At 38.5% G+C, this 20,376-nt stretch overlaps 1 protein-coding gene across 1 annotated transcript in view; it reads left to right on the forward strand.

The window, feature by feature from the left end:
• The window catches only part of LOC124589805 (X-ray repair cross-complementing protein 5-like), a 138,936-nt gene that overhangs the window by 17,928 nt on the left and 100,632 nt on the right, over positions 1 to 20,376 (forward strand). The window contains exon 4 of the mRNA XM_047131592.1: positions 8,742 to 8,850. Coding sequence (XP_046987548.1) covers positions 8,742 to 8,850 — 109 coding nt within the window. The remainder of the gene's footprint in view (positions 1 to 8,741; positions 8,851 to 20,376) is intronic.

Raw genomic sequence — 20,376 nt, forward strand, 5'->3', positions numbered from 1 at the left:
AACATTTCTGACTGAAGAGGCAAAATCCTAATATATTGATTTTATTTAGTTTGGATTATTTGCCCATAAACTAATGAAATAGTTTCAGGAAGGTTTGAAATTATTTCTAAAATTTGTTGGAAGTTGATAAGTGCTCTCAATATCAAACTCTGGTATCCCGGCCCAAAGTGTTCTAGAGCCCGCCAGAACACATGGACCTAGACAACAACCGCTAAGTGGCACTTCTAATATTTGCGAGAACTACGAAGGAACAAAATAAGGGTGTGTTGTGCAGGAGTAGGTGTCAGTTTGAGGGATGGAGTTCCACATCTGTTGCACTTGGTTCGTCAATACAGGGACAGTTAATGCTTTTTTGGATGACGCTGGAGTTGTCATCTGATGGATGTCCCGTATGTGCTCTATTGGAGACAGATCTGATGATTGAGCAGGCCAAGGCAATATGTTGACGCTCTGTAGAGCGTGTCGGGTTAAAACAGCAATATGAGGGCAAGAGTTATCCTGCTTGAATACACCCCCAGGAATGTTATTCGTGAATGGCAGCACAATAGGTCAAATCACCACATTGATGCACAATTTTACAGTCGGGGTGCGTGGGATAGCCACGAGAGTGCTCCTGCTGTCGTATGTAATCACACCCAAGATCCTAACTGCAGTTGTAGGTGCAGTGTGCCTAGCAAGCAGACAGGTTGGATGCAGGCCCTCAACTGTCCTCTTTCTAACCAACACACGGCTATCACTGGCACCGAGGTGGAACCAGGTTTCATCAGCAAACATTACAGACCTCCATCCTGCCCTCTTCTTGACACCACAGAAGTCACAAATGGTGGTGGTGTGGGGTAAGTGCAATGCACGCTACATGATGTCTCGCTCAGAGCTGTCCTTGAAATAACCAATTTGTAACAGTTGCTTGTGTCACTGTGGTGCCAACTGCTGCTCAGATTTCTGCTGCAGATTCAGATGCGCCAGAGCCATACGCCGAACCCAACGGTCGTCCCTCTCGGTAGTGTCACGTGCTCGTCCGGAGCGCGGTCTTCTTGCAACCGTACATTCTCGTGACAGCCACTTCCAGCAATCGAGTACAGTGGCTTCATTCCCGCCAAATATTTCTGCAGTATCGCAGAACATACATCCAGATTCTCGTCACCTCTTACACAACCTCGTTCAAACTCAGTGAGGTGTTAATGATGGCAATTTTGCCACCTTAAAATCATTCTTGATTAACATCAACTCACCACATTCAGTCTAACACTCACAACTGTTATGGCATTTATTTAAAGCAAACCTGATTTGCATCCTCATAGGGGTGCTACTAGCACCACTCTTACAGGACTGGCACAAAGTTTGAACAGACATCCTCGTCCAGATATAGAAACACACCTACCAACTTTTGTTCATGTTGCACAATTCCTTCTTGGTGTTTCAATTTTTTTTCTCATCAGTATATAACTGGTGGATTGTTGAATAATGTATTTATATGCTTCAACCATTGTCAGTTATTTTGATGCGGGCCTTTAGTGTCTCATTTTCTTAATCTAATTCTATCCTTATCACCTGATGTAATTCAGTTACATTCTATTTTCATAGTTTTATTTTTGTATTCATCTTATGACCTCTTTTCTAGTCATAATCCACTCCATTCAACTGATATTCTGAGCACTGAACCATCTCTGACAGAATTACAATGTCATCGGAAAACTTTAAATTTTTTATTCCTTCTCCCTAAACTTTAATCCTCTTCTCCCTCTGGTTCTTTTACTGCTTGTTCATTGTACAGCATCGAATAACTTGAGGGAGAGGCTAAGACCCTACTCCTTTTCTTACAAGGAGACGGCACGACCGTGGGGTCGGGGATTTGTCCGAAATTTTGTGTGGTGAAAGAGGACCTCTAACACCTCACGTGGTTAAAGTATTAGGACGCACTACTCTGAAAATCCCGGGAAAAATCGATCCAAAGTTTCTTAGGTGCCATACGAGTATAAAATGTTTGTGAATTGCCGAGCCACCGTCTGTCCTAGATGTTTAGGGCTCGGACTATGATGCCAGAGATCTCGGGTTCGATTCCTCCTCTGGCACTTTTTTTCTTCTGTTTCATTTTCTTTTGTTATTCCACCAATTATTCAGAAAGTTTCCCAAACCTACATTATCTTTAACAAATTAGTTACATTATTGAATAAAAATTATTTTATTTATGTCCAACAACACAATTCATGGCAGTGGGTTTTCCATTTTTCATTGTAAAGTATATTAGGAAAAAACATTGGGTTTTTAATCAGAATAACAAAGTCCATTGGGAAACATTCAATTTTTATACATATAATAATTATAAACAAGAACTACAGTGGCAATTATCATGAAAACAAACAAAGCAATAATTTTTGCGACATCTTAAGCAACATATAGAAGCGGATTATTTACAATCACAGGGCATTTGCAATAAATCTGTACAAAAACATGCCCCATTAACATTTACGAAAATATTTTGACTTTCTGATAATTTTGAGGCAAACCAGGAATATTGAATCATGTCTTGGAATATTGGTGACGATAATTGATGGTGAATTATAGAATGAATCTTTGTACAATCTTCCCGAATTAATTTCGTGATTCTCCTGTAACAATGCACTGCAATTTTGCAAGCAACAGAAGAAAAAAAAATGTGGGAGGAGGAATCGAACCTGAGACCTCTGGCGTAAGGGTCCGAGTGCTAACCATGTAGGCCAAACGGCAACTCGGGACTGGACCAACATTTTATACTCATACAGCACCTAAGAAACTTTGGATCGGTTTTTCTCGGGATTTTCTGGGTAGTGCGTCCTAACATTTTAACCACGTGAGGTGTTAGGGGTCCTCTTTCACCACACAAAATTTCGGACAAATCCCCGACCCCACAGTTGTACCGTCTCCTTGTTAGACTCTTACAACTGCAGTATAGTTTCTGTACAAGTTGTAAATAACATTTCACTTCCTGTGTTTCATCCTTGCTATCTGCAAACATTATAGTAGCAGATAAAACTTTGACATGCCCTCTAAAATATCTCTGTCACCTATTTACAGTGAGAATGGCAGCTAGGGCCTTGCTAGTGAGCTCCTCTGCAGTGCATGCTGTCAGTGTTTCACACACCATTACATCATGTAATCCTAACAGAAAAACATCCATAGCAGAAAATTCTATCAATCATATTTACCACACGATAGGACCTCCTCTTCCCATCTGACGACGAGGGTATGTCTTATTCAGCTGCTTTTGATCACTGACCTCAAAGAAGTTTGGTGCTCCGCACCACTTTCTCTTGCAGGCGACAGTAGGTACAGTCTCCAACAACTGTGGCAGCACACGTTTCCTTTGTAGAGACAAGCTTACACTCTCATATTAAATCAATTTAGAAACCATTGCTTGTGTGAAACTCAGCTTGCCGCTTTCTTACATGATATCCTGTGCACCACCGATGAAGGGCAATGGACATATTATGTATCCCTATATTCCCAGAAAGCATTTGACACAGTGCCACACTGGAGACTGTTAACAAAGGTCAGAGCATGCTGAGTAGGGTCTCAGCTGTGTGAGTGGTTTGAAGACTTTTTTAAGTTAATAACGAGCATCAAAACAGATACAGGGATTAGTGAACACAGAGTTGTCATAGCGAGATTGAATGTCGTAACCACCAAATCCTCCAAAAATCAACGAAAAATATACCTGTTCAAAAAAGCAGATAAAAATTCACTTGCCTAGCTGAGAGACAGTCTCCACTCCTTTCAAATTAACAATGTAAGTGTAAAGTGTAGTCTAGATGTGGCTCAGATTCAAAGAAATAGTATCGGCAGCAATTGAGAGAATTATACCAAATAAATTAACAAACGACGGAGCTGATCCTCCTTGGTACACAAAATGGGTCAGGACACTTGCACAAACAATGAAAACAGATGCAAAATCTCCAAGATTGGCGATCTTTTTCAGAAGCTTGAAACTTGGCATGGACTTCAAAGCAAGATGCTTGTAATAGTTTCCACAACGAAACTTTGTCTCGAAACTTGGCAGAAAATCCAAAGAGATTCTGGTCATATGTGAAGTATGCTAGCGGCGAGACACAATCAGTGCCTTCTCTGCACGATAGCAATGGAGATGCTATTGAGGATAGTGCTGCCAAAGCAGAGTTACTAAACACAGTCTTCCAAAATACCTTCACAAAAGAAGATGAAGTAAATATTCCAGAATTTGAATCGAGAACAGCTGCCAACACGAGTAACGTAGAAGTAGATATCCTTAGAGTAGTGAAGCAACTTAAATTACTTAATAAAATCAAGTCTTCTGGTTCAGACTGTATACCAGTTAAGTTCCTTTCAGAGTATGGTGATGCAATAGCTCCATACTTAACAATCATATACAACTGTTTGCTTGATGAAAGATCCGTTTCCAGAGACTGGAAAGTTGCACAGGTCACACCAATATTCAAGAAAGGTAGTAGGAGTAATCCACTAAATTACAGGCCCATATCGTTTACGTATTTGCAGCAGGATTTTGGAACATATATTGTGTTTGAACATTATGAATTACCTCAAAGAAAACGGTCTATTGACACACAGTCAACATGGATTTAGAAAACATCTTTCTTGTGATATACAACTAGATCCTTACTCGCACGAAGTGCTGAGTGCTATCGACAAGGGATTTCAAATTGATTCTGCATTCCTGGAATGCTTTTGACACTCAACCACACAAGCGGCTTGTAGTGAAATTGCATGCCTCTGGAATATCATTTCAGTTATGTGACTGGATTCGTGATTTCCTGTCAGAGAGGTCACAGTTCGTAGTAATTGACGGAAAGTCATCGAGTAAAACAGAAGCGATATATGAGGTAGTGTTATAGATTCTTTGCTGTTTCTCATCTATTTAAACAATTTGGGAGACAAACTGAGCAGCTGTCTTAGGTTGTTGGCAGATGACGCTGTCGTTTATTGACTATTAAAGCCATCAGAAGATCAAAACAAATTGCAAAACGATTTAGAAAAGATACATATATGGTGTGAAAATTGGCAATTGACAGTAAATAACGAAAAGTGTGAGGTATCCACAAGAGTGTTAAAAGGAATCCATTACTTCAGTTACATGATAAATCAGTCAAATATAAACGCCGTAAATTCAACTAAATACCTAGGAATTAGAATTATGAACGACCTAAATTGGAAGTAACACACAGAAAATGTTGCGGGAGGGCTAACCAAAGACTGCGTTTTATTGGCAGGACACTTAGGAAATTTAACAGATCTACTGAGGAGACTGCCTACACTACACTTGTCCATCCTCTTTTAGAATACTGCTGCGCAGAGTTGGATTATTACCAGATAGGATTGACGGAGTACATCAAAAAAGTTCAAAGAAGGGCAGGGTGTTTTGTATTATCGCAAAATAGGGGAGAGACTGTCACTGAAATGATACAGGATTTGGGATGGACATAATTAAAACAAAGGCATTTTTTGTTGCAGAGAAATCTCACAAAATTCCAATCATCAGCTTTCCCCTCCCAGTGCAAAAATATTTTGTTGACACCGACCTACTTAGGGACAAACGATCATCATGATAAAATAAGGGAAATTAGAGCTCGTACAGAAAGTTATAAGTGTTCGTTCTTTCTGCGCAGTATACGAGACTGGAATAACAGATAATTGTGAAGGTTGTTTAACGAGTTCTCTGCCAGGCACTTAAATGTGATTTGCAGAGTATCCATATAGGTGTAGATGTAGATGTAAGTAATAGAAGCCAGTACATTGTCCTGGAAAACGACTGTTTATCAGAGATAAAGATGTCTTCAAGAGTGCCCTAGGGAAGTGTGGTAGGACCATTCTTGTTTTGCATATACAGAACTATCTGACAGGCAATCTTTGTTTGCTGATGTTGCTGTAGTGTACAGGAAAGTGTCACCATTGATGATGATGATGATGTTTGCTTTGTGGGGCACTCAACTGCACCGTTATCAGTGCCCGTCACCATTGAGCGACAGTAGGAGGATACAGGTTGATAGATAGAATTTCTACATGGTATGGTGAACGAAATATTCCTCTAAATGCAGAAAAATGTAAGCTAATGCATATGAGAAGGAATAGCAATCCTGTCAGCTGCTAAACCAGTCAGTTATAAGATTTTCATCTGTCACTTATTGCTTCTTTCACTTCTGGGAATTTGTTGATGAGAATAATATCAGGTTACTCTGTGGTTTGAAATCCACTTTAAACTGTAGGTCTCCGTTTGACTAGCTCGGGTAAGTTAGCTCGAAGGTCGGAGGAAGGCATTGCACATCATCTCCAACACGACTGTGACTAATAATGCACTGATATGTTCAAAACAGTCTTGGGATTAATGACTGGTTTACCTCAATGTTCAAATAGAGTGTTAGTGGTGTACTACCTGGCACAGTCACATCAATTAAACATCCAGGCATGATGTTCCTAAACAACATGAACTGGAATGACTGACTAATGTCAGTTGTAGGGAAGACGAATGGTCGATGTCAACTTTTAGGAAACTGTAGATCATTTACAGAATACTTGTGCAACACATTCTCGAGTACTATTTGAATGTTTGGGATTCCCACAAGGTTGAATTAAAACAGGGGCGTCCAACCTTTTAGCTTACCTGCGCCATACCGAGTGAGGTGATGCAGTAGTTCAAACCCGCGTCCAGCCATGCTGATTTAAGTTTTCCGTGACTTCCCAAAATTGCTTCAGGCAAATGGCGGGATGGTTCCTTTGAAAGGTCACAGCCACATTCACTCCCCATCCTTCCCTAATCTGATGGGATCAATGACCTCGTTGTTTGGTCCCCTCCCCCAAACCAACCAACCTTTCCTGGACCACATTGGAAGAAGACGAATAGTTTTGGGTCACACGTAATATGCTTAATATTAACAATAACTACCAGTTAAGTATGGACCAGTCGGAGAATAGCATCATGTGGTGGGAGTTTCAAATTGAAAATATTTACTTTATCGTAACTTTACATAAATGGATTTTTTTTTTTACCGATCATGTGATAGATGTTCACTACTTGGGCCGCATTGATACTTTCTTTGAGCTACATCCAGCCTGTGTTCCACTGATTTGATACCCTTGAATTAAAGGTTGACATCAAAGCAGTTCAGAAGTGTGTCAGTAGATTTGTTACCGGGAGGTTCGATCTGCACACAAGTATTATGGAAATGTCCTGTGAACTCGGAAAGGAATCCCTGCACTGAATAATTTGCAAAACACTAGTAAAAATCTGTTAGAGAACAGGTGTTTGGAATGAACTGCAGAACAATATTGTGGCCATCAACATACACCTTATGTAAGGACTGAGAAGTCAAGGTTAGATGTATCAGGGTTCATACATAAGGAAATAGAGAATTATTTTTCCCTTGTTCCATTTGTGGGGAAACAGGACAGGGAATGACTAGCAGCAGTGCATCGAAACCTCCACCGCACTCTTTATGGAAGCTTGTGGATTACGTTTGTAGATACTGATGTAACATGTGCAACTGGAGTGGTGTGGCAGCAAATAAAGTCCTATTATTTGAAATTGTGCAATATCAGTCAACAAATTGACAGAAAATGGTATTGGTGTCCTGAGACAGCTTGAGCGTATAGATTTTCATCTCTCCAAACACGGGCCTTTCAACGGTTTAGGACAATATGTCTCTCTGGGACTATATTAAAATATGGCTGTAATAGTTATGGATGTCTCGGAGGCCAGAGAAGAAGTGTGTGCTTTTACTTTCATGCCCACCGTTGTAGACAGTTATATGCTTCGGAAACAGCAGTGCCTGTTTCTTAATACAGTACAGTGACTGGGATTTTTAAATGAAACATTTAACCACATCTACTGCATTTGTTAGTTTCTCAGCACAGTAACACAATGTATGTCACATGTACTTTGAATGGCCTCTGGTCAATGCACAAATGTTCGTTAGCTGGTGTATTCCCACTTTGTATAAAACATTCAAAATCTGAATTTCGTCCAAAGTATTTTGATGACCTGAGATGCCTACACAGAATCAAAGTCCCCTGAGCTTACATAACTTTAAGTTTGATAAACAGTTCAAAGTCAAATGGCAAAAATTATAAATTTTCTTAATTTTCAATAATATGTGTATCTTTATGACTCTGTAACGCCCAAAGTAATATTGCTACGAGGGTCAGAGTAGGGTTATCTGTTTCATCTGGATGAGATCTTAGTATGGTATGATGAACTCTTAATATTTCTGGTGCTTCATGCACTTTCTGTTGTGACTGCAGTTTGAAAAACATCTGTTAGGCAGATGCATGCTTTCGCAGTGGACACATAAGAACGTGACCCGCATTGCGTGTTTCCAGTCTACCTCGGCTACCTCCTACATCGACAAACATGTTTGTTAGCAAATCACCATGACTAACACTCTCGTACGATACTCAACAGTCTTGTAAAACTTTGAACCTCGATTTCTCGAAAGCAGATGAGAAGTGCATCATACTAGAGCAGCATTTGTCATATCTAGGTATGTACTGCAGCCGTGCAGAAGATGAGCAAACTCAGCAACCGATAGGTTGTATGCTCCCTGTGTAAGATGAAATTAAAAAAGTATGCCCTCATTGTGTTTAACAAATTCACTTTTTGATTATGTGTCTTAGAAATACTGCATGCCAGCATTTATTACTACGTCCTTGATGTAATCACTGACTGACTTGTGACTGCTGAAAATGATCTGTTTGTTTTTGTTCTTTAACACATAAAGAGGTCCAGATCTGATACCAAGTGATGAAGTTAGTTATGGTGATGAAAGCAAGAATCTGAAAATTGGTCAGTGTACATCAGGAGCTGTTCTGGCCAAAATAATTGATGAGGTGAGTGTGAACAATTTCTTTTTCAAGTCTCATGTTCAGTGTTGAATGCTACAACAACCATAAAAATTAAATATAATGCAGAACAAACTTAAACCAGTTAAAGCCCCTCCCCTCAAAATATCTGTTTCTTTTCTTAATTGATATTTCAAGCCGTGGCTATCTGATCACAAGAGAGTGACATTTATGTGATGTTATGTCGCAAACCACATGCAGGTGAGTGCTTAAGTTAACTGAATGCTTTATGTTATTAAGAAATGAGAAGAGCGTGTGTAAATTTTTGATGGCATAAACTATTGCACCAGCTGTTGATAAAATATCCAATAGTTACCAGTGTGGACAAATACTACCACCACCAGATATGATGAGCCTGCTAAGATTGCAAGTTTCTACCAGTTTTCGAATTTATTTACATTGTGCTTATTTAAATGCTACCGTATCTGTAGTGTTCAATAAATCCAATATAATTAAACTTTGAAACTTCCCAGAAATCTGTCTCTTGTGAAGGTACAGGCCGGTTCTCTTCCTGCTCACGCAACTACTTGAAAAGAAGTCTATCCTTTACCTACAATAATATTCCTTCGTAATCCAGCAGCTCTGAATCACATTTAACACTATATAAGACTAAAAACAGCCGACCAGTTGCAATGGATAAAGTAATCTTTACCTAGGTTTCGACAGATTTAAACCTGTCTTCTTCAGAAGGCGGCCTAAGGACAATGAACATCGTAGTTTACATTAAAAGGTATGAAATTTAAGTCAAGAATAGAGTTTAACACATATTAGAGAGCTCTTGTATTACAAAATATGAGAAGGACGCCTGGTACTTACAGTATTACATTAATATGGAATGATGTATCATTGTCGTTTTTACAAATATCTGCATAGATCCATTAGTCCAAAACAAAATATAGCCCTGAAAATAGGGTTTGTCATGTAAATAAAAATTAGTACATGGATGTAGCAGAGCTCATAAGCGACTGAGTATAATCGGCCAGCGTAGTTACACTGCGGCCAGGGCAGGTGGCGCTCATGTCGCGAACTATGTGCCGATTGGCGTATTAAAGCAACGTGTAAAATATCAATATTCATAGCGTCCTTAGATAAAGTGACAATAAAAAGAAGGAAGGTGTTTAACACTCCCGTTATAACAATATGGGAGCCTTGGTCTCATTAACATAGATATATACATCAAAAGGCAGGTGGCGCTTACGCCGAGAGTTACATACAGTGGCATATATAGCCAGAATCTAAAAGTTACATTACAATATTAGTGAAGCACACACACCGTATATAAGTCAAAACTTTAAAACAATCAGTAATGGCTCTTAAGACAAAATTACGAACCCTGGTCCACAATCCAGTTAATACACATTCTCAGGGAGCCAAGGTTTTAGAGTCAGAGAAAAATCACATGTGGGCCAATGTAGTGGCAGCCATACATCATGAGAAAACCACATTATATAAAGGGTAGTGAGCTTAAAGACTTGAAAGTGTATTATAGCTTCCTGAGAAAATAGACTACTGAGGTTACCAGCATTAATGTTATACCATAAACAGTACAGGTTTAAAGCCTTCGAAAAATTGTCTACAAGCAAGGATCAACTGGTCGTTCAGTATATTACCGTCTTTGAGCTCTAGATGTTTAAAAATTTGTAACTCTTCCCACAGATCTAGTCTACGCCCTTTGACTTGTCTGTGTAGGATAACCGTATCTTCTAACTGTTTAGGCGTATGGCCGGCTATCAAGAGGTGTTCAGCAAAAGTAGAGTTGTGAATATTCGCTCCTTTTTTACCTAATAGATGTTCTTTATATCGTGTTTTCACAGCTCTGCCTGTTTGACCAATATAATATGAGGGGCAGTTATTACAGGTTAGTTTGTAAACACCTGAATTGGAAAACCAATCACTGGCAATCTCTACTGAATGTACAAGATTTCTTTTTAAACTGTTATCTGTAGAGCAGGAGACGTTACAGTTATATTTTTTATTTAGAAGACGTTAAATCCTATACGATATATTACCCAAGAACGGGATGGAAATAAATTTTTTAGTTTCTTTGGTATCCGTGGGAAGGTTATTGCTCAAAGTCGAACAATTTTGGGAAATTTTCTTATGTAGCAAGTAATCGATCATATTCTGATTGTACCCATTATTAGCAGCAATCGCTTTGATGACATACAATTCCTTTTGTTGATCCGCAGGTGATAAAGGAGTAGTTACCATTCGGTGAATGGCGGAATGAAAAAACGCCAGTTTATGAGCTTTTGGATGAGTTGAGTCAGCAGGAATGACATTATCTGAATATGTTTCCTTGCGGAAGATATTGAAATTGAAGGAATTATCCTGTATAGAAATTGTTAAATCGAGGAAGTTAAGTTCACATTTTTTATTTTGAAGTTCTTTTGTGAAGGAAATTTTTTCATGTAAACCATTGAAAATATTGAAGAGATGATCAGTGCCATCAAAAGCAATGATAATGTCGTCAACATAACATGCGTGATAGCGGATTTTGAGGCGTAATTCTGAACTTTAATTGAAGAACGTTATTTCCAGGGCGTTGATGAAAACCTCTGCTAATATACCGGCGAGGGGGCTACCCATTGCTAGACCCTCTGGCTGTACATACATTTTCCCATTAAATGTGAAATAATTGTATTTTAAAACGACCTTAAGCAAACCAATCAGTTCCGCAATCTGAGTTTCACTTAGTTTTTTATGCTTGAGAAGATTCTTTTTTACAAGGTCTATGGTTTCATCAACCGGGACATTTGTATAAAGGCTGACGATGTCAAAGGACACCAGTCTAGTGTCACGTGTACATCTTACAGATTGAATATTGTTAATTAATTCCTTACTGTTTTTTACAGAAAAATAATTTTCAAATGTGAAAGCATCTTTAATTTTAAAATGGAGGCGCCTAGCGAGTGTGTGATGTGGACTACCTATACCATTCACTACAGGGCGAATCGGGTGATTTTGTTTGTGCAGTTTAAACTGACTTCTGAGCACAGGTGGTTTCGGGTTCATATTTATAAGCCCTTTCTTTTGAAAGTTATTAAACAGGCTGACGGAACTAGCTAAAGTACGTCGGATTTCATTTTGCAGTTCCGCGGTTGGATCTACGGTAACCTCAGTGATGTCATTTTCCTCAAAAAACTTTACAGTCTTTTCTATATATTCATTTTTATAAGCCACGACAGCGGTGTTCCCTTTGTCACTCTTAGTGATTAAGGCGTCATGTTCTCTAAGCTTACGATTAATGCTTTTTACTATACTATATTCGCCCGACTGCCCATTAGGAAATAATTTAATTTCTTTTTCTATTATGTTATTACATTCGTAGGCACGTTTGACTTGCTCTGTTTTCTCTAATTTCAGGGATTCTAAACCGATTTTAAGATCTACAATGAGATTACAGATAACTGGATATTTATCGAGTTGAGCAAGCAAATTATATTTAAGGCCTTTACATAACAAGTCATTCTCAGCCTGCGTAAAAGTAATATTGGTTTTATTTACTATTCTTTCGTAAAATAGGTGTTTGACACTATTGTCTGTTGTGTTAACACTTTTACTTGTGGTCCTATTACTAAACTTCAACAACTTTCTTTCATGTCTAGCCTTGATTTCTTCTTTACGATTAAAGAGCCATTCATTAATACTATTCCACAGGTGGTCAATTTGAAAATTACAAAGATCTTTAAAGGCTTTAGTTAAAAATAGGTGTATACAGTAGGCTTCACTATTAAGAACATCTTTTTTCTCGTACAAATTTACTGTGCTATCCCAAACGACTAAATGCACTAATTTCTTTTTAACAGAAGGCACTTTGTTACACTGTTTAAAGTTTATGTACGCCTTTACATAATCAGGGGTAATGTCTTTATCTAATCACTGTTGATTAAAGTCAATAGCCATACCTGCTTTCACAATTTTTAATTTGATGTCCATGTACCTGGTTGCAGCTTTTGATACCTCGGCGGGCAGGAATTTCAGTATTTTAAACATAGCTGCGCAACAGCAACGGTTCCTTCGTAAGCCAGCAGTTCTGAATCACATTTAACACTATATAAGACTAAAAACAGCCGACCAGTTGCAATGGATAATGTAATCTTTACCTAGGTTTCGACAGATTTAAACCTGTCTTCTTCAGAAGGCGGCCTAAGGACAATGAACATCGTAGTTTACATTAAAAGGTATGAAACTTAAGTCAAGAATAGAGTTTAACACATATTAGAGAGCTCTTGTATTACAAAATATGAGAAGGACGCCTGGTACTTACAGTATTACATTAATATGGAATGATGTATCATTGTCGTTTTTACAAATATCTGCATATATCCATTAGTCCAAAATAAAATATAGCCCTGAAAATAGGGTTTGTCATGTAAATAAAAATTAGTACATGGATGTAGCAGAGCTCATAAGCGATTGAGTATAATCGGCCAGCGTAGTTACACTGCGGCCAGGGCAGGTGGCACTCATGTCGCGAACTATGTGCCGATTGGCGTACTAAAGCAATGTGTAAAATATCAATATTCATAGCGTCCTTAGATAAAGTGACAATAAAACGAAGGAAGGCGTTTAACACTCCCGTTATAACAATATGGGAGCCTTGGTCTCATTAACATAGATATATACATCAAAAGGCAGGTGGCGCTTACGCCGAGAGTTACATATAGTGGCATATATAGCCAGAATATAGAAGTTACATTACAATATTAGTGAAGCACACACACCGTATATAAGTCAAAACTTTAAAACAATCAGTAATGGCTCTTAAGACAAAATTACGAACCCTGGTCCACAATCCAGTTAATACACATTCTCAGGGAGCCAAGGTTTTAGAATCAGAGAAAATCACATGAGGGCCGATGTAGTGGCAGCCATACATCGTGAGAAAACCACATTATATAAAGGGTAGTGAGCTTAAAGACTTGAAAGTGCATTATAGCTTCCTGCGAAAATAGACTACTGAGGTTACCAGCATTAATGTTATACCATAAACAGTACATGTTTAAAGCCTTCGAAAAATTGTCTACAAGCAAGGTTCAACAGGTCGTTCAGTATATTACCGTCTTTGAGCTCTAGATGTTTAAAAATTTGTAACTCTTCCCACAGATCTAGTCTACGCCCTTTGACTTGTCTGTGTAGGATAACCGTATCTTCTAACTGTTTAGGCGTATGGCCGGCTATCAAGAGGTGTTCAGCAAAAGTTGTTGTTGTTGTGGTCTTCAGTCCCGAGACTGGTTTGATGCAGCTCTCCATGCTACTCTATCCTGTGCAAGCTTTTTCATCTCCCAGTACCTACTGCAACCTACATCCTTCTGAATCTGCTTAGTGTATTCATCTCTTGGTCTCCCTCTACGATTTTTACCCTCCACGCTGCCCTCCAATACTAAATTGGTGATCCCTTGATGCCTCAGAACATGTCCTACCAACCGATCCCTTCTTCTGGTCAAGTTGTGCCACAAACTTCTCTTCTCCCCAATCCTATTCAATAGTTCCTCATTAGTTATGTGATCTACCCATCTAATCTTCAGCATTCTTCTGTAGCACCACATTTCGAAAGCTTCTATTCTCTTCTTGTCCAAACTATTTATCGTCCATGTTTCACTTCCATACATGGCTACACTCCATACGAATACTTTCAGAAATGACTTCCTGACACTTAAATCAATACTGGATGTTAACAAATTTCTCTTCTTCAGAAACGCTTTCCTTGCCATTGCCAGCCTACATTTTATATCCTCTCTACTTCGACCATCGTCAGTTATTTTGCTCCCCGAATAGCAAAACTCCTTTACTACTTTAAGTGCCTCATTTTCTAATCTAATTCCCTCAGCATCACCCGACTTAATTAGACTACATTCCATTATCCTTGTTTTGCTTTTGTTGATATTCATCTTATATCCTCCTTTCAAGACACTGTCCATTCCGTTCAACTGCTCTTCCAAGTCCTTTGCTGTCTCTGACAGAATTACAATGTCATCGGCGAACCTCAAAGTTTTTATTTCTTCTCCATGAATTTTAATACCTACTCCGAATTTTTCTTTTGTTTCCTTTACTGCTTGCTCAATATACAGATTGAACAACATCGGGGAGAGGCTACAACCCTGTCTTACTCCCTTCCCAACCACTGCTTCCCTTTCATGTCCCTTGACTCTTAAAACTGCCATCTGGTTTCTGTACAAATTGTAAATAGCCTTTCGCTCCCTGTATTTTACCCCTGCCACCTTTAGAATTTGAAAGAGAGTATTCCAGTCAACATTGTCAAAAGCTTTCTCTAAGTCTACAAATGCTAGAAACGTAGGTTTGTCTTTCCTTAAGCTTTCTTCTAAGATAAGTCGTAAGGTCAGTATTGCCTCACGTGTTCCAGTGTTTCTACGGAATCCAAACTGATCTTCCCTGAGGTTGGCTTCTACTAGTTTTTCCATTCGTCTGTAAAGAATTCGTGTTAGTATTTTGCAGCTGTGACTTATTAAGCTGATAGTTCGGTAATTTTCACATCTGTCAACACCTGCTTTCTTTGGGATTGGAATTATTATATTCTTCTTGAAGTCTGAGGGTATTTCGCCTGTTTCATACATCTTGCTCACCAGATGGTAGAGTTTTGTCAGGACTGGCTCTCCCACGGCCGTCAGTAGTTCCAATGGAATATTGTCTACTCCGGGGGCCTTGTTTCGACTCAGGTCTTTCAGTGCTCTGTCAAACTCTTCATGCAGTATCATATCTCCCATTTCATCTTCATCTACATCCTCTTCCATTTCCATAATATTGTCCTCAAGTACATCGCCCTTGTATAGACCCTCTATATACTCCTTCCACCTTTCTGCTTTCCCTTCTTTGCTTAGAACTGGGTTTCCATCTGAGCTCTTGATATTCATACAAGTTGTTCTCGTATCTCCAAAGGTCTCTTTAATTTTCCTGTAGGCGGTATCTATCTTACTCCTAGTGAGATAGGCCTCTACATCCTTACATTTGTCCTCTAGCCATCCCTGCTTAGCCATTTTGCACTTCCTGTCGATCTCATTTTTGAGACATTTGTATTCCTTTTTGCCTGTTTCACTTACTGCATTTTTATATTTTCTCCTTTCATCAATTAAATTCAATATTTCTTCTGTTACCCAAGGATTTCTACTAGCCCTCGTCTTTTTACCTACTTGATCCTCTGCTGCCTTCACTACTTCATCCCTCAAAGCTACCCATTCTTCTTCTACTGTATTTATTTCCCCCATTCCTGTCAATTGCTCCCTTATGCTCTCCCTGAATCTCTGTACAACCTCTGGTTCTTTTAGTTTATCCAGGTCCCATCTCCTTAAATTCCCACCTTTTTGCAGTTTCTTCAGTTTTAATCTACAGGTCATAACCAATAGATTGTGGTCAGAGTCCACATCTGCCCCTGGAAATGTCTTACAATTTAAAACCTGGTTCCTAAATCTCTGTCTTACCATTATATAATCTATCTGAAACCTTTTAGTATCTCCAGGGTTCTTCCATGTATACAACCTTCTTTCATGATTCTTAAACCAAGTGTTAGTTATGATTATGTTGTGCTCTGTGCAAAATTCGATCAGGCGGCTTCCTCTTTCATTTCTGTCCCCCAATCCATATTCACCTACTATGTTTCCTTCTCTCCCTTTTCCTACACTCGAATTCCAGTCACCCATGACTATTAAATTTTCGTCTCCCTTCACAATCTGAATAATTTCTTTTATTTCATCATACATTTCTTCAATTTCTTCGTCATCTGCAGAGCTAGTTGGCATATAAACTTGTACCACTGTAGTAGGCGTGGGCTTCGTATCTATCTTGGCCACAATAATGCGTTCACTATGCCGTTTGTTGTAGCTTACCCGCATTCCTATTTTCCTATTCATTATTAAACCTACTCCTGCATTACCCCTATTTGATTTTGTGTTTATAACCCTGTAGTCACCTGACCAGAAGTCTTGTTCCTCCTGCCACCGAACTTCACTAATTCCCACTATATCTAACTTCAACCTATCCATTTCCGTTTTTAAATTTTCTAACCTACCTGCCCGATTAAGGGATCTGACATTCCACGCTGCGATCCGTAGAACACCAGTTTTCTTTCTCCTGATAACTACATCCTCTTGAGTAGTCCCCGCCCGGAGATCCGAATGGGGGACTATTTTACCTCCGGAATATTTTACCCAAGAGGACGCCATCATCATGTAATCATACAGTAAAGCTGCATGCCCTCGGGAAAAATTACGGCTGTAGTTTCCCCTTGCTTTCAGCCGTTCGCAGTACCAGCACAGCAAGGCCGTTTTGGTTATTGTTACAAGGCCAGATCAGTCAATCATCCAGACTGTTGCCCTTGTAACTACTGAAAAGGCTGCTGCCCCTCTTCAGGAACCACACGTTTGTCTGGCCTCTCAACAGATACCCCTCCGTTGTGGTTGCACCTACGGTACGGCTATCTGTATCGCTGAGGCACGCAAGCCTCCCCACCAACGGCAAGGTCCATGGTTCATGGGGGGGTCAGCAAAAGTAGAGTTGTGAATATTCGCTCCTTTTTTACCTAATAGATGTTCTTTATATCGTGTTTTCACAGCTCTGCCTGTTTGACAAATATAATATGAGGGGCAGTTATTACAGGTTAGTTTGTAAACACCTGAATTGGAAAACCAATCACTGGCAATCTCTATTGAATGTACAAGATTTCTTTTTAAACTGTTATCTGTAGAGAAGGAGACGTTACAGTTATATTTTTTATTTAGAAGACGTTTAATCCTATACGATATATTACCCAAGAACCGGATGGAAATAAATTTTTTAGTTTCTTTGGTATCCGTGGGAAGGTTATTGCTCAAAGTCGAACAATTTTGGGAAATTTTCTTATGTAGCAAGTAATCGATCATATTCTGATTGCACCCATTATTAGCAGCAATCGCTTTGATGACATACAATTCCTTTTGTTGATCCGCAGGTGATAAAGGAGTAGTTACCATTCGGTGAATGGCGGAATGAAAAAACGCCAGTTTATGAGCTTTTGGATGAGTTGAGTCAGCAGGAATGACATTATCTGAATATGTTTCCTTGCGGAAGATATTGAAATTGAAGGAATTATCCTGTATAGAAATTGTTAAATCGAGGAAGTTAAGTTCACATTTTTTATTTTGAAGTTCTTTTGTGAAGGAAATTTTTTCATGTAAACCATTGAACGTATTGAAGAGATGCTCTAACTCATGGTCGGTGCCATCAAAAGCAATGATAATGTCGTCAACATAACGTGCATAATAGCGGATTTTGTGGCGTAATTCTGAACTTGAATTGAAGAACGTTGATGAAAACCTCTGCTAAAATACCGGCAAGGGGCTACCCATTGCTAGACCCTCTGGCTGTGCATACATTTTCCCATTAAATGTGAAATAATTGTATTTTAAAACGACCTTAAGCAAACCAATCAGTTCCGCAATCTGAGTTTCACTTAGTTTTTTATGCTTGAGAAGATTCTTTTTTACAAGGTCTATGGTTTCATCAACCGGGACATTTGTATAAAGGCTGACGATGTCAAAGGACACCAGTCCAGTGTCACGTGTACATCTTACAGATTGAATATTGTTAATTAATTCCTTACTGTTTTTTACAGAAAAATAATTTTCAAATGTGAAAGCATCTTTAATTTTAAAATGGAGGCGCCTAGCAAGTGTGTGATGTGGACTACCTATACCATTCACTACAGGGCGAATCGGGTGATTTTGTTTGTGCAGTTTAAACTGACTTCTGAGCACAGGTGGTTTCGGGTTCATATTTATAAGCCCTTTCTTTTGAAAGTTATTAAACAGGCTGACGGAACTAGCTAAAGTACGCCGGATTTCATGTTGCAGTTCCGCGGTTGGATCTACGGTAATCTCAGTGATGTCATTTTCCTCAAAAAACTTTAGTCTTTTCTATATATTCATTTTTATAAGCCACGACAGCGGTGTTCCCATTGTCACCCTTAGTGATTAAGGCGTCGTGTTTTTTAAGCTTACGATTAATGCTTTTTACTATACTATATTCGCCCAACTGCCCATTAGGAAATAATTTAATTTCTTTTTCTATTATGTTATTACATTCGTAGGCATATTTGACTTGCTCTGTTTTCTCTAATTTCAGGGATTCTAAACCGATTTTAAGATCTACAATGAGATTACAGATAACTGGATATTTATCGAGTTGAGCAGGCAAATTATATTTAAGGCCTTTACATAACAAGTCATTCTCAGCCTGCGTAAAAGTAATATTGGTTTTATTTACTATTCTTTCGTAAAATAGGTGTTTGACACTATTGTCTGTTGTATTAACACTTTTACTTGTGGTCCTATTGATAAACGTCAACAACTTTCTTTCATGTCTAGCCTTGATTTCTTCTTCACGATTAAAGAGCCATTCATTAATACTATTCCACAGGTGGTCAATTTGAAAATTACAAAGATCTTTAAAGGCTTTAGTTAAAAATAGGTATATACAGTAGGCTTCACTATTAAGAACATCTTTTTTCTTGTACAAATTTACTGTGCTATCCGAAATGACTAAATGCACTAATTTCTTTTTAACAGAAGGCACTTTGTTACACTGTTTAAAGTTTATGTACGCCTTCACATAATCAGGGGTAATGTCTTTATCTAGGCACTACGTGGAACCGTTGCTGTTGCGCAGCTATGTTTAAAATACTGAAATTCCTGCCCACTGAGGTATCAAAAGCTGCAACCAGGTACATGGACATCAAATTAAAAATTGTGAAAGCAGGTATGGCTATTGACTTTAATCAACAGTGCCTAGATAAAGACATTACCCCTGATTATGTGAAGGCGTACATAAACTTTAAACAGTGTAACAAAGTGCCTTCTGTTAAAAAGAAATTAGTGCATTTAGTTATTTCGGATAGCACAGTAAATTTGTACGAGAAAAAAGATGTTCTTAATAGTGAAGCCTACTGTATACACCTATTTTTAACTAAAGCCTTTAAAGATCTTTGTAATTTTCAAATTGACCACCTGTGGAATAGTATTAATGAATGGCTCTTTAGTCGTAAAGAAGAAATCAAGGCTAGACATGAAAGAAAGTTGTTGAAGTTTAGTAATAGGACCACAAGTAAAAGCGTTAATACAATAGACAATAGTGTCAAACACCTATTTTACGAAAGAATACTAAACAAAACCAATATTACTTTTACGCAGGCTGAGAATGACTTGTTATGTAAAGGCCTTAAATATAATTTGCCTGCTCAACTCGATAAATATCCAGTTATCTGTAATCTCATTGTAGATCTTAAAATCGGTTTAGAATCCCTGAAATTAGAGAAAACAGAGCAAGTCAAATGTGCCTACGAATGTAATAACATAATAGAAAAAGAAATTAAATTATTTCCTAATGGGCAGTTGGGCGAATATAGTATAGTAAAAAGCATTAATCGTAAGCTTAGAGAACACGACGCCTTAATCACTAAGAGTGACAAAGGGAATACCGCTGTCGTGGCTTATAAAAATGAATATATAGAAAAGACTGTAAAGT

The sequence above is a fragment of the Schistocerca americana genome, unplaced genomic scaffold, assembly GCF_021461395.2.
Source record: "Schistocerca americana isolate TAMUIC-IGC-003095 unplaced genomic scaffold, iqSchAmer2.1 HiC_scaffold_73, whole genome shotgun sequence".
Classification (NCBI taxonomy): Eukaryota; Metazoa; Arthropoda; class Insecta; order Orthoptera; family Acrididae; genus Schistocerca; species Schistocerca americana.